The 14,334-nt window shown below is 40.1% G+C and overlaps 1 protein-coding gene across 1 annotated transcript; it reads right to left on the bottom strand.

The window, feature by feature from the left end:
- Window positions 1-4,378: 4,378 nt before the first annotated feature.
- On the bottom strand, window positions 4,379-14,311 carry LOC110052747 (RCC1 and BTB domain-containing protein 1-like). The gene is made up of 14 exons (XM_089294062.1): window positions 13,929-14,311; window positions 12,591-12,760; window positions 12,392-12,485; window positions 11,778-11,845; window positions 11,135-11,242; window positions 9,521-9,663; window positions 9,334-9,397; window positions 8,990-9,116; window positions 8,240-8,295; window positions 7,764-7,834; window positions 7,315-7,368; window positions 6,446-6,543; window positions 5,663-5,793; window positions 4,379-5,193 (listed from the first exon to the last, which is right to left on the bottom strand). Exons 1-14 carry the CDS (start codon window positions 14,200-14,202, stop codon window positions 5,053-5,055), a joined length of 1,599 nt encoding a protein of 532 aa, XP_089150188.1. The 5' UTR covers window positions 14,203-14,311; the 3' UTR covers window positions 4,379-5,052.
- Window positions 14,312-14,334: the final 23 nt, after the last annotated feature.

The following is a 14,334-nucleotide window of genomic DNA, read 5'->3' as shown; positions in this document are numbered from 1 at the left end:
GATCTCATCAGTTGCCGGTATTTCTAAAATACTATGTACATCTGTAGTTGCTAGCGGAACTCGTACATATGTGAGGATGTAAGACATTCTGCGGCTTGTACAAACTTGTAAAATGGCTAGCCTACACGACTTCTACGGTTCGTGACATTTGTACATTTGCCGTTCTCTGTTCGGTCACTCGACCTTTTTTTTTTCGCTTCACTCGTGTTTATGAAGGGCATTTCATGTTGTGTTAAAAGGAGGAATTTTAAGTCGAGTTGAGCCGTTAGACCGTGCTATGACAATTTTTTAGAATTCATAGGTCTGCATGATTTCCTTTGTTATCTGCATGTGACTTCGTCGAGTTTGACACCTCTGTAATTTGCCATGTGTTTATGCATGCCATTGTTTTGGCTCGTTTCTATTGCAAGATACAAGTATTTGCTTTCCAGGGACAAAATATGAAATTTACCGTGAACATGTTGCTTACTTGCATTCTATATTGTGATGCCAGGCCCGACTGTTTGGTTGGAACACTTTGCAAGTAGTATGTTGCAATTGATTCTTATCACGGATTTCCGATTTGCGTACGTTTTTCCTCGGAGACACCGTAGCTTTACTTCGAGAAAGCTATATGTTTCTCAAAAGACATTCTTTGGTTTCTTACAGCTATCTGATCAAGCTTATTTTTCTCGAGCTCGATGTATAGGTTTATTCACCCTTTTGGTCGTTCTGGCACCACATGATTCAAATGTAGCTGTTTACGAGCAAGTCTGTTGACGGTTTACCCTGGTCCCAGAGGTTTTTCTTGATGTTTCTCCACGTGAGAGAGCTGCAAAAGAGCCGCGGAGTTTCGCAGCTAGCTTGCGAGCAGGCTCACCTTTAAGTCACACGCGCGAGCGTCGATAAGCAAAGCGATCCAGCGGGAAGGAGTCTAGTGAAGTAGCCTGCGAACAGGCTCCCGGCGAGGACGGAAAAAAATTCCGGCGAGCGCGAAACAGAAGAATTCGGCGAGCAAAGCGATCGGGAGCCTGTTCGCAGGCTACTAGTGAAGAGGCGCCAAGAAATTGAGCCCGCCCTGATCTCTGTAATTTTTACATTTCTGCATCGATCGTCTGAGCGAAGTGAAATACCATTGGTCGAAAAGCGGGAAAGGCGAGAAAACTGTCAATCTACCATGTTTGATGAGGAGCGATTAAATCCCCATGGAGTCGGTAATTTACCGCACAATAAAAAACAAGTCGCCCACATTTGGAGTCAGAGGAAGAGTTGAGTGCGCGTATTATTGATGTTTTAACAAAGGACCAGTCTATTTCTCGTTAAATTTCAAACTAAAGAGGGAGCAGGAAATAGCAGTTGAAAGTATGTTAATGAATCAAGACGTACTTGTCGTGTTGCCGACTGCATATGGGAAGAGTTAAATATTACAAACGTATGTGATTGTAAGCGGGCAACGAAACAACACATAGGCGTTTGCCCGTTTACCAGCATCGCCAAAGACCAGATTGCCAAAGCAAGATCACTTGGAATCAAAGTGTGTGTCCTTAATAGACATAAACTTTGACAAAACTTTATAAACAACGGATATCGCGCCTACATGTTGTTATGAGGAAGATTTACAATTTTCCCGAGAAATCTGAGCTGCCAAAGCTCATACTTCAATTGACTTTATTCTTTTCTGCGGTTTTCGGGCTGGAAATAAAAAAAAAATTGCAGAGATCAGAGCAGGCTCACTTTCTCGTCTCATAGCCTTCGAACAGGCTCCCGGCGAGGACGGAAAAAGATTTCGGCGAGCGCGAAACAGAAGAATTCGGAGAGCAAAGCGATCGGGGCGGGGACAGGGGAGTCTGTAGACTTTGTTTTTGATGTGCCTATCCACCCTTGGTTATAAGCCTGTAACAAATCAGTCAATGAGGTAATTAGACCCGTCAAGAAGCTACATTCTCGGTACTTGCAAACAGTTCTAATCGAGCTAATCAAATAGCCGGGCCGGGCGTCATAATATAGAGTGCAAGTAAGCAACATGTTCACGGAATATTTCAAACACTTTGTCCCTCAAAGCCAATACGTAGAGAGCTTAAAACATATTTTGCAATACTGAAATGAGCCTAAGGAAATAATAAGCCCATGATAGAGGTGTCAAACTCTGCGAAGCGACAAGGAGACAACAGCGGAAAGTCCGGAAACCATGCCTTTGACCTCTAAATAAATTGTTATGACACAGCCAAACGGCTCCACTCCACTAGCTTCTACTTAAAATTCCTCCTCGTAACAGAGCATAAAGTACCCTTCAGAATCACTTGTAAAGTAACGAGAGGTCGAAAGACCGAAACTTAAAAGACAACGGCAAATGCACTATTGTAACGAACCGTTGGAGTCGTATAATTTTACAAAGATCTGTCAAATATTCATCTCAAAGATGTCAACAATCAGCGATTTAACCAGTCATATCATGATACCAGGAGTAGGCTCCCTCTCTTCGTTCGGGCTCACCGGGAGCCGCTGTTCGCAGGCTACTCGTCTCGCAGCTTCACCGCTCGATTTCGCGCTCGCGGCTACGCCGCGCGCACTTGTGCTCCAACTGAGCCTGCTCACAGGCTACTTTGTGGCTCTCTCAGGCTTTCTTTCGGCTCTCTCATGTGGAGAAAATCAAGAAGAGAGAATAATCAAGAAAAACCTCGGGGACCAGGGTATTGACTGTTTTGCGTGTTGTATGTCATTGTTCGGCTTAGTTCAACATAAGACATAAAAACATATCTTGCAATAGAAATGAGCCCAAAAAATGCACAAACACATGACAAATTACAGAGGCGTCAAACTATGCAGATAACATCAGAAATCATGCAGACCTATGACCTCTAAAAAGTCACGGCTCAACTCTACTTAAAATTCCTCCTTATAACACATCATGAAGATCCCTTCATAGATACAAGTGAAGCAACAAAAAGGGCGAGGGACCGAACAGAGAACGGCAACTGTACAAATGTCACGAACCGCAGAAGTCGTGTAAGGCTTGAACTTCAGACGTACAGAGAAATACCGGCAACTGATGAGATCCACATGGAGTATCAAAACCATGGTCTTGCCTGAGTCAAGCCGAACACTAGTAGTAAATACAACACGCAAAACAGTCAATAGACTTGCGCGTAAACTTACTTTTACGTGGCGAATAAATTGTAATTATCGGTAATTGTTGACAGAGGGTGAATGGGCATTTTTGCTTTGCGTGAAACGTGAATTAGGATTTATTTTTTCCGTGATTCGTGAAAATATCTTATCTACACTTTTCCATCCTCGGGAAACTGGTTTTTGATTTTTTTCATGATCCGTGAAATATGCATTTACTTGCGCCTGATTTGTGAACCAGCGACTTTTGCGGGAATAATTTTTCACCTTTTTGGAGATTTTAGCGTCATAAAGCTCGTAAACTTGTTCAGAAGTGTTTTTAAAAGTTAGTAGGCTAGCGTCTTAGCTCTACGGACAAAACGGTTACAGAAAGTTTCTTAGCTACTCTAGGTTACACATTGAAGAGAGTGCCACTCAATTCTGTGGTTTGTGTGTGGATAGTTTTAGCAATATGAAAGCTGGTTAATTACTATTACGGTAGTCCACAGTTTATGTTTATGTTCAGAGTTAATGTGCTTCGCGTAGTCAGGCATTCATTAAAGGGACACCATGTACTTGAGCGCAAAACAATGTGGTGATGTTTTTGTGTTTCGTCATTAAAAAAATCTTTAACATGATTGTCGAACTTGTTTTCAAATATCCACAAGGTTTATTTTTAATTATTCAAAGGTAAGCAAACAAGAGATGATTGTATATTGTAAGGTGGATTAAAGGAACAATAATGTGACCATAGTGTACGCAACCCGGCACACAGTTTCTCTCTGTGTGTATCTTTTTGTGTGTGTATTGGGGGGGGGGGGGGGGGAGGGGGTTAAGCAAGAGACCATAGGTTAAGGGATGAGGGGGGCGGGGAGGGGCTATAAAAGAAACCCTTGGCATCTGGATAAGGGTAGGGGGCTATAGAAAGAGACAGTAGTCTCAAGTTATTTTAGTGGGTCCCTTATATGTATAATAGTTTTGACCACTTCCCTAACTTATAAAATCTGTACCAGTTGGTACGCATTAAATGTCTCTAGAATGTTGACAGACTGTGTCGAGCACGCATCCATCGCGATGAGTGAAAATGCTAAAGCTTTAGCTTAGAGTCATGTTTGGATGAAAACGAAACAATCTACAACAGGTGGCCAAAAAGATATGACAATCTGGTTAGTACCCACACTTTGACACAATGTGACCCCCCCCCCCCCCCCATCCCCTCCCCTTTGAAAAATCCTGGCTAAGCCCCTGGATTAAATGATCATGTTCTTTAATTAAGAAAGCAAAGTAAAACAAATTTATTACTGCAGACGACCTTTAATATATTAGTTTTCAGATACTATAGCAATAAATACACTACTGAAACATCATTCAATTTATGATTTACAAATTATACAATAATCATTAAATACTTTCTTAAACATTGCTCAATCATTTTGTACTTTGATATATATTATGCGCAATTTCACCGTTTAACTTTGAGAATCTATCCAGAAGGATTTTTTGTGAATTTACGTTAAATATAACTTATGGTACATCAGGCACAGCCACAGTAAAATACTACAGTTGGAAGGAAACGCTGAAAAAGTCAGTGTCTTTAAACGGTCACGTTTTTTTTTTTTTGTTTTGCTAGCATTCTGATATCAAGTTTACAAGAGGCAAACTTAGTAAAAGATCCAGGTAATGGTTCAAGCGAGAGGCCTCGGGCGATTAGGGCAATCTCGTTGTCAGGAAAAGCCCTGGAAACGAGGTTGCGAGTAGGGCTCAACTTCACGGCCGACGAAAAGTTCAAGAAAAGGAGCTGGGGAGAGCCGCACTTGCTCGGACGCCCGCTCAACTTCGCTCCCAGGACATCTCTTCAACCCCTCTGTAAACAGCTTGTAAACTTTGCAAACAAGACAAGACAAGGAACGTAATAAGGCCATTTTCCTCTATCATGAAAGGTGACATACTACTATTCACTTCCTAGCGTCAATATTTAAAAGCTCCCCATTTGGCCGCTTTCTGAATAAACGCCTTGACAGTTTCCTCATCCAGATGATTGAAAGCTTCAGTTTGAGTGACAGCTGTCAAGTGATTGACACAGAACTTGAAGCAGATATCTTCGAGATCCTTCAAAAACAAAATATTCACAAAATAAAAATATTAATAATTCATATAGGTTTTAACAACCTAAGAGTTTGTGTTAACCTGGTGAAACGGTCAGTTCTTCATCAACGTATTCAGAATGATTTTCAACATGTATGGTCTAATTAACAGGTAAACGGGTTTAAGTTCTAAAAAGAATGGACTTTATATGTCTACTTGTTCACAATGCTTTAATCTTGATTTTTTTTAACTTTGTCGCCGTCCCTCTTTAGGGATAACGTAGCGACAGAACTGTGAAGAATGCTGAGTTTCTGAGAATGAACGACAAAGGAAACTTTAAAAAAATCCTCTCGCAAAAAATTGGCAACTGCAACTCGCAAAAGGCCAAATTGTAAATGAGTGCATCCCCTCGGGGCCCTTCCCTCCTTTTCTTCTCCGCGCCAGTTACACAGGTCAGCAAAGATGCCAACATGAGCATTGGTTGATTTCTTACCTGGGCTTCGTATTTCAGTGCTGCCGCTAGCAGCATGGCGGCATTGTCGACAGTGATGCCTTGTTTGATGATGCGTTCACACAGGCATTTTAACTGCGTTTCACAGTACGAGTTTGCCAAGTCAAGGAGACCTGAAACAAACAGACATCATATCGGACCAATGTGAACACAATGTTCCGTGACGAGAGGGAGGCGGGGGGGACGGCAAAGCAAAAGAGTGGGTACTCAGCTGTCTCCATGAACTGGAATGGAAGGTTCAAAGGTTAAGGAACGATCATGAAATTTTTGAAGGGGGTGATCAATTACCCAAAACATCACACATGGCAAAAACGCAGAAAAAAAGAACATGTAAAACAAGCCAAGAAAAAAAGAGTTCACTGAACAAACCACAAGCCTGAAGTAGAAAACCAGTTGCTGCTCAGGAAAGTTGTCCCTCCCAACCTTAAAAGTCGTGTGGCCCTTTCCTCGTTACGAACTCTTTCCAGATCACGATGGTACGAGCAAAAAGGTGATCAGCCTCTGACAAGCCTTATATATGGTCTCAAAATAATTGTAAGTACATTACATATGAGAAAGCAAATCAATCCGAAAGGAACAGAATTAAAACGTGCTTGTCGTACTTTGAAAGCAAAACCTCAAGGATCGGGGAGGGGGGGGGGGGGAGGGGGGTGTGGTTGTGGGTAGAGAAAACCGCCGACAGTGTAAAGGAGTAAAGGGCTGCGCCGGCGGAAAAACGCTCTGAGCTGAAAGGTTTAAGAATACGGAATTTAACATTGCACTTACTAATGGCATCCTCAGGTTGAAGGTGCACGTGATCTGTGTACAGGAACTCAAGGAAAGCGTAATACACAGGATAACTGAACTGAGTGATTTCTATTACGCTACAAAGCAAAGAAGAAAGTATTTAGTAGATGACGACTACGAAACTTGTCTGGCGTCACATACAGTTGAACCCCGCTATTTCGAACTCTCGGGGGAAACGAAAAATAGTTCGAAATAGCCAATTAGTAATTGACTTAAGGGCAAATCCAAGGAAAATAGTCTTGACTTCGAAATAACGGAGAATTCGAAATAATCGAGTTTGAATTAGCGAGGGCAAACCTTAGCCGCTGCAAAACCCCACAACAACGTTCTTGGACTTTTTGAAATAATACTAGCAGCCGCAACTGAGGCACCAATCATGACTTCAAACTTGCTGTCAACGTTCCCGTCAACCGCTTCATACAGGCGTACAATACCGGAAAGGAAGTAGGGTAAAACAGCTGATACGATACACTTGTCTTGCAGTCTTGCAGGCTTCACCTATTTCTTTGCAAACCTAAGCCGCCGCTATACAAATATATTAATGAGCCAACGACCTTCTGGCAGCCGCAACTGAGGAAGCATTTATGATTTCTATCTTACTGTCAACGTTCCTGTTGGCCGCCTTATACGGGCTCACTTTACAAATAAATGGCGAGCAGACACAAGCCAATTGCAGCAATCGTGAGACAACTTCTCCTGATTTAAAAGACAAATAGAATCAGTGATAAAATTTTTAGGTACTAAGACGAAGAGTCACCAGAACTGACTAAAATTGTTTCCCAGACTGTGTAGACCACATCAAGTACAGTGCAGAAACGTAAAGTTAATCGTACGTAGTCTCCACTTACTTCTTTTCATCCTCTCCCCAGTGAGCTTGAAACATGCTCCGAAAGTGTTCACACCTGTTAAAAAAATGTGCAAAATGGTTATGCAGCAAATGTAGAGAAGATTTTAATTGAACCTCTTGTCCACTTTATCTTTCATCAGCTAAAGTGCATCATGAAGATATTGTTCTGCAAACGTAAGTAAAAAAGCATTTGCCCTTGAAGAATTCCACATTTACATTGATAAATTCATTTATTTATTTATTTATTTATTTAGGTCACCTTTTCCACTTAGAGTGAAGTCCACTTTGGCTTAAATTATATTGAACAAAAAATTAGGGGATGCCAATTTTGCAATTCTTTTCGTTTTGTGTATTTATAAATTCTCCCTAAGCGCTTATTTAACCTTGCAACACGACTACACACTTTTAAGGTTGTGAGTAAGCACCAAAGTTAAGATGGAGTATAGCTACCTTATTTTCAGTACAGATTTATGGACGTGGACAGCCTTCCCGTCAATCATGAATGTTAGATCGCTTGTTTCCTGCCAAAAAAACAAATAATATCAATAATAATAATAATAACAATAACAATAACAATAACAATAATAATAATAATAATAATAATAATAGTCCAAAAACTGGTCAAAATGATGCGACAATCAGTAAGCAAAATTCCAGACACCGTACGAAAACCAAGTTCAGATCTACTGCTTTGATCGCTCCTGCTGTTATACGGTCTAATGTTACCATACCCTTGGGAGAAGTTAAAATGGAATCTCTGTCTATCACTTATCTCTAAGAATAAAATTATCACTTCTCAGTACTCTTCTTTCAGATTTCAAACTGTGTAAACCTCAATTTGTTCGTTACCAATGAGGCACTAATGCTACACTCAAACAAGTTTAAAATCTGCAAACATCCTCCAGCTACAAGATGGTGTAACGAACCTGATCGTTGAATGCCTCTTTGACGCTCTGTTCAACTCTCTTTTCTTGTATTTGATCTGAAACCATAAAAGTAATTAAATCACCTGCTGTAAGACATTTTTAAAGTAGGTCAAAAATGATTTAAATGACATAACATCACAACATAGGACCTGCATACTGAAACCTGTGGTGTCATCTAAATATAAGGTAAAGGGAAGAATACACAATTTTATCTTAAACTCAGCCATGAACACACAAAAACAAGGAATTTTGTTGACTGGTTTTGACTTCTTTCAGGGTACCAACACTTCAGTGTTTCATGTTTTTACTGACAGTGTGTCTGAACAGGGTAGGGGGTGGATAGCTGAGGATATGTTAGACAGAGGAGGTGAGGATGCTGTAAGGGGTAAGGTTGGGGTAGCCTGACAGACAGGAGAAGGACATGAGGTGTGGTAAGACAAAGATGTTGGGTGTCATAGAAGAATGGCATGGTGTTTGGTAGAAGAAGAGGGTGGGACTGAGGTAGAAAAACAGGTTGAGGTATATTAGAAGGAAAGGGTGGAGATGTCATCACAGAAGGGTTTGATGGGAGGAGAGAGTGAGAGTGGGGTGTGGTAGAGGAACAGTTTGAGTTGTATTACAAGGAAAGGGTGGGGATGTCATGAGTTTAGTAGGAGGAGAGAGTGAGAGTGGGGTGTGGTAGAGGAAGAGCTTTAAGTAACTTAGAATTACATTAGCTGAAGCAGCATGTGCAGTTGACTCTTTACTTACCCACAACAAGAGGTCTAAACATAGATGGAGGTGATGCAAAACAAGCAAAGGTGCTATCAACCTTTGTGAACTTTGTTTCCATAGGACTTGTTACAGCTTGTCCTCGACACTGGCCCCACATGTAAACCTATATTGCATAATGCAATAAAAAGAGTTTCTCAAAACATTATAGATAAGGCTTGATAATTTTAAAACCAGATCAAACACACAATTTATACGAAAATACAGCTTCTGATTTTTATAATAGCAGTGCAGTTACTGTTTAAGGCAGGCCTGTTATGCCTTTGAGATGAAGCAAAAGAAAATTATACATGTAAAATGAGGAGTGACCAGATGATGCAAACCTTTCCAGTGGCTGTCATAGCGGCTGATAAATGACTGTAATGACAGGCAGCAACTTCTACAAATCTGAAATTAAAGAATGTGAAAGACACATCTATTGAAGCGTTTGAAAATTGTGTCAGATTAGCAAAGAATGATACATTGCAGATCGTGTTTAAAAAAGATAAATGACCAGCATTCTCTAGTTACCTTCCTTTATCCAGGCCAATCTTGGTCGGTGTCACTAAATGTGCTTTGTTTCCTGTTCCTAGCTGTCCATAAGAGTTTGCTCCCCAGGCATATAGACATCCAGCATCTGATAAGGCTAGCGAGTGGGCATAGCCACAAACAATCTACAACATCAAGCAGAGCATTGGTCAGAAATAGGGGAAATCTCTATTAGCGATCATTCAATAAACCCCAAGTTACACAATGACTTGCAAATTGGAGCCTTTACACAGCAGTATTGAGTACAAGATTGAGCTCTACTTTCAAATTTCAATGTAGATGGAATTTGAAAGCAAACTGGAGCGGTAATTTGAAACTAAAACTGATAGTTAATTTATACATGTATGTTGACTTCTACCATATGGACAGTTGAAAAGAAGTGCAAACAGGAGGGGTGGGCCAGCTGGGCCAAAGCCACGGGCATGGTACAAGACAGGGCTGGATAGAGAGCAAGAGTTGCAGCTTTATGCACCTCATGGCACGGAAAGGACTAACTAAATATACTGACTTCTCAGAGCGCTCACCCCACCCTGTTGCTGATTAGCTGAATCGGAAGACTACTAATAAAAGGGCAGTACACATAAAGTGTGATGATTGAAAGTATAAGCACTAGGATTAAAAGTTGTACTTAGTACTCAATCTTGTACTTTTACTCCAAAGTAATGGTCCTTGGTAATAAGACTTCAAGCCACAAACCATCCCTATACAAGATTACCAATATTTCAACAATGATAATTACATAACCTTAGGAAAATGCGAATTTAAACGCTTTGACAGTAGCATTTATCGAAATTTGAGGGAATTGTCCTTGGTTATTAACACGGCTTGGCTTTGGGATGTTAACCGAGGGGACAGCTACATTTTGATTGCATTTGTTGATTAGTTCCAGTCGTGACTGATAGCTCAGTCTTTACCCAGCCGAAATTTTATTGTTTGGAATCGGTGGAAAAGTACTCTGCGGGCAAGATCCATAAGACTACTTTATTCATCAGGGGAAATACTCGAATTACTGGCATGGAGTTTGTTTACGACAAACGAGCACGCAAAACGAGTGCGCAATTGAAAATGCTAGCTTAGGATAATTTATGTAATTTAAAAATTCTATGAAACTTGTGAGTCTACAGAAACTGGCGGCGTCATGCAACGTATCAACAAATCGTGACCTCTCTGGACTTTAGCACTATGCATATCTGACTGTAAAACCTCGGTTGCTGCTGAAAAATGTTGATTTTAGCAATAGACAAAGGTTGAAAGTCAGCTAGTGAAATCACTTATTTAAGGTATATATATTAAAGTGAGGGCGTCGAACGCACTCTCATAAGCTCTGATTACTACTAGCAATTAAGTAACTTTAGGAAAATGTACAATGTATAAGATATTAAGCAATTGATCCAAACTTGTTCTTTTTCTAAGTAGCAAGTCCTTTCGCTGGCAATAGGGGTAGGTAAGTTAAATTATAGGAGGAAAACATTTCCTCGGACATTGCGAAGTGCTCTAATGGATATCTAAAATAACAAATGCCATTCTACTACAACCTGTAAATATTTTCATAATTTTATTACCGGAAATGTACGGAGGTGTGAAGATTGTCGTTACCTGTGTTGTTATTGTTCCAACAAGTCCAATGACCTTGCATGGTGTCAGTTGATTGGCATTGTTACCAACTCCTAACTGACCATTGCCGTTATAACCCCAGGCAAACAGCTGAAATTAACAGAGAACCTTGAACTTGGAGTGGTGGCTTTGAGTCACCAATGCTGAATCACACAGGCTTTGTTCAGTGCAGGGGTTTCATTTAATTCAATGTTCTCAGCAGGAGGACAACTAATTTTCACAGGCGGGTAAAATATTTGAATTGAACTTCTTTAAAAGAATTACTTTCCGCTAGATGGTTAACCAGGCGGGTAAAATTGTTCTCGAAGCCGGTTAATTTGCCTGGTACTCAGCTTTTAATGAAACCCCTGTCAGTGAGCAAAACAAGTTGAATTTTAAAACCTAACTCAAACTGCTGTCACAAATTTTCAAAATGATGACAGCACTACAAATATACATGCTTCAGCTGTAAACACTCTCATCAGTTAGAATATGAATTAAGAGCAAAAAATATATTATTACAAATTATTAAATTATGCTTATGAAGTGGACATGCTTTGGAAAGTGTTTCCTTGCTAGTTACAAAATTGATCAGTAAATAAATATTAAAAAAACGTTTTCTTGTTTGACCCCTTTTTACTCTTACCTCTCCTGCATCTGAGAGAGCCATGGAAGATGTCTGACCACAGGCAATCATGCTTATCTTTTTAGTACCTAAAATACGAGTATCAAACATGAACATGATAATATTTTGGGTCAAATCTGAGATGCCTCCTGAGTATAGAAAAACGTTTGAGACTCTAGGACAAAGATGAACTTCTCTTTTCTCATGACAGCTGCCTACCAATTCAATTTGGTGACTTTCTGAAACCCTTGCATGTTGTATCATTTAATACAGTCAAAAGTAAAGGTAACGTCTGCATACCAGCCAAGTGGCCCATCAGGCCGGAGTTTATCCCAGTTTCTGTATAATAAAGCGACTAGAAGTATTTATACTCCTCCCTGGCTGGGATGCTAACTAGTCCATCATTTAATTTGCTGGTATCCATTGACACACAAGGGTGGAGAGAGGCACTGTGAGAGTTAAGTGTTTCACCCAAGAACACAACACAATGTCCCCAGCCTAAGCTTGAACCTGGACCGCTTGATCCGGAGACAAGCCCACTAACCACTGCCCCTCCTACTAATACAGTCAAAGCTAGGATATTATCATCACAAATGTGTGATTAGTTGGGAAGAACAAGAGGGTGAGATACCCACCTATTATAGCTGAATTTATCTTCCTGGGCACGGTCTGATTGTTGGTATTTCCAAGACCAATCTGTCCACAGTTATTGTATCCCCAGGCAAAAACCTGCAACAAAATAAAAATCTGAGTTCTCAGTGGAATTCAAATGAATAATTGCTTCATGTTAAACAGAATATTTAGCAAGAAATAGCTCTTTCAAATTTTCCCTACCTCACCGTCGTCAGTGAGAGCTAGAGAGTGATGGCTTCCACAAGCAACTTGGATAACTTTTTTCATTTGTAATCCAGAAGTCACAAGTGAAGGGATCAAGCCTTGGTTTGTATTTCCATTTCCAAGCTGACTGTATCCATTATGGCCCCATGTGTATATTTCTCCCGAGGCTAAAAGATATCAATTCTATTATAAATTATACCACTTATGTCATCAAAAAGGTAAATTTAAGTACTGCGAGAGGGTACCAGATTATTCACTGGTGCAGAGGTTAGCTCCCACTGGTTTCTGTAGCATTAAACATTTTATTGTATAAGTACAGTTGAATCTCACTACATGAATCCCTGAGGGGAATTGAAAAATAGTTCAAAATAGCCAGAGTTTGAGATAACTAGGCTGATTTGAATTAGCGGGTCCAACTGTACTGCAGTATGTCTGAATAGGATTTTATCATAAACACTAGCCATATAACCTTTGGGTGAAGAGAGGTTTTGAGACAGCAAAGAATCTTGCTTAATCCTCAAAGCACTGAAAATCTTTTTTCGGAGCCCATTACAATAAACATAAGTGATATGCTGGAAATACCAGACATTCATAATTTATTTCCATTTGTAAAATATGGGAAAGCTATGAATAACGGTGTTGATTAGAACTGCCCTGATCATCCACACTAATTTTAAGCTAATCCAGGATTGGGACATTCCATTTGTTATCCGTACACCCCCTATAGAAGGCAACCTCTGACACAGGGCCTGTTGGAATATTTTTTCAAAGAAGCCGACAAAATTTTGAACCCCTCAGATGCAAACTTCAAAGGTTCAGAAAACAAAAAACTAGGGTGTCTGAATCTGCCCTTCCATGGGGGGGGGGGGGGGGGGGGGTGGATAAAAATGGAATGTCCCATTAGTGAGAATTTGGATTTCAGTGATTTCAGTGAGGTTTTCTGGGATAATTTTTTCTATATACCAGTATTTTTACTTTTTCCTTCTGTTTTGACTTTGACTAATGCTGCAATGTACAAAATATTCACGATGAAAAAAAATGTTTTTGCAAGAGGAATTAAAATCCCATTTATGAGATTACTTTCTTATTCAGCTTATATTATATCAGCTTTCAAGCAACACGAATTTTATTTTTTTGGTTATATAACAAATATTAAAAATAATTGAATAAATAATAAATGGCAAAAACAATTATTGCAACGGACATAAAATTCAATGCTCTGTTTACACTACAAAATATTACTAACTACTCAAATGGCACAATAAATTCATGAGCTGAGATGAACTATCAACTTCACAAAGGCTTATAAAATTTGCATTCTCAATTCTCTGCTACCTGAGACTGCAAGTACATGCGGGCCACTACCACAAGCCATGGACACCACATTTTTCTTACACAACGCCTCCACTTTTCTTGGATGAAGACAACTCTGAGCATCACCGACTCCTAAACAGCTACTGCCGTTTGATCCTAAAGCGTAAACATCATCGTCTCTTGTGACAACCAGGGCTTCGTTTCCTGCACTGCCAAAAACACACGCTATCCTGAAAGATGCCAAAAACTCTTCATCGAGAAGACTGAATATGGGCCACCTCTCGAGTTCTTGCATTTCGATGTTTGATCAAAACTAAGATTTCCACATTGCGATTAAAACGACAAGATTTCTCACAGTGGCAAAGGAAGACGACTCACTGCATTTGTACGTGCAGCTTAGAACCCAGGCCTTGTTTTCCTCGGTAGC

This window comes from Orbicella faveolata, unplaced genomic scaffold, assembly GCF_042242905.1.
Source record: "Orbicella faveolata isolate gen_17 unplaced genomic scaffold, um_ofav_v1 contig_25, whole genome shotgun sequence".
Taxonomy (NCBI): Eukaryota; Metazoa; Cnidaria; class Anthozoa; order Scleractinia; family Merulinidae; genus Orbicella; species Orbicella faveolata.
Note: the sequence above shows the minus strand (reverse complement) of the source record. Positions and strands in the feature narration are given on the sequence as shown.

What these genes read in the sequence shown, in the direction of transcription:
- LOC110052747 (XM_089294062.1), bottom strand. Translation starts at nt 14,202, where the DNA reads ATGCAAGAACTCGAGAGGTGGCCCATATTCAGTCTTCTCGATGAAGAG. An exon ending in CTCTCACTGACGACGGTGAG is followed by an intron (nt 12,486 to 12,590) that starts GTAGGGAAAATT and finishes ATTTTGTTGCAG; the next exon opens with GTTTTTGCCTGGGGATACAA. An exon ending in AAGAGGCATTCAACGATCAG is followed by an intron (nt 7,835 to 8,239) that starts GTTCGTTACACC and finishes TTTTTTTGGCAG; the next exon opens with GAAACAAGCGATCTAACATT.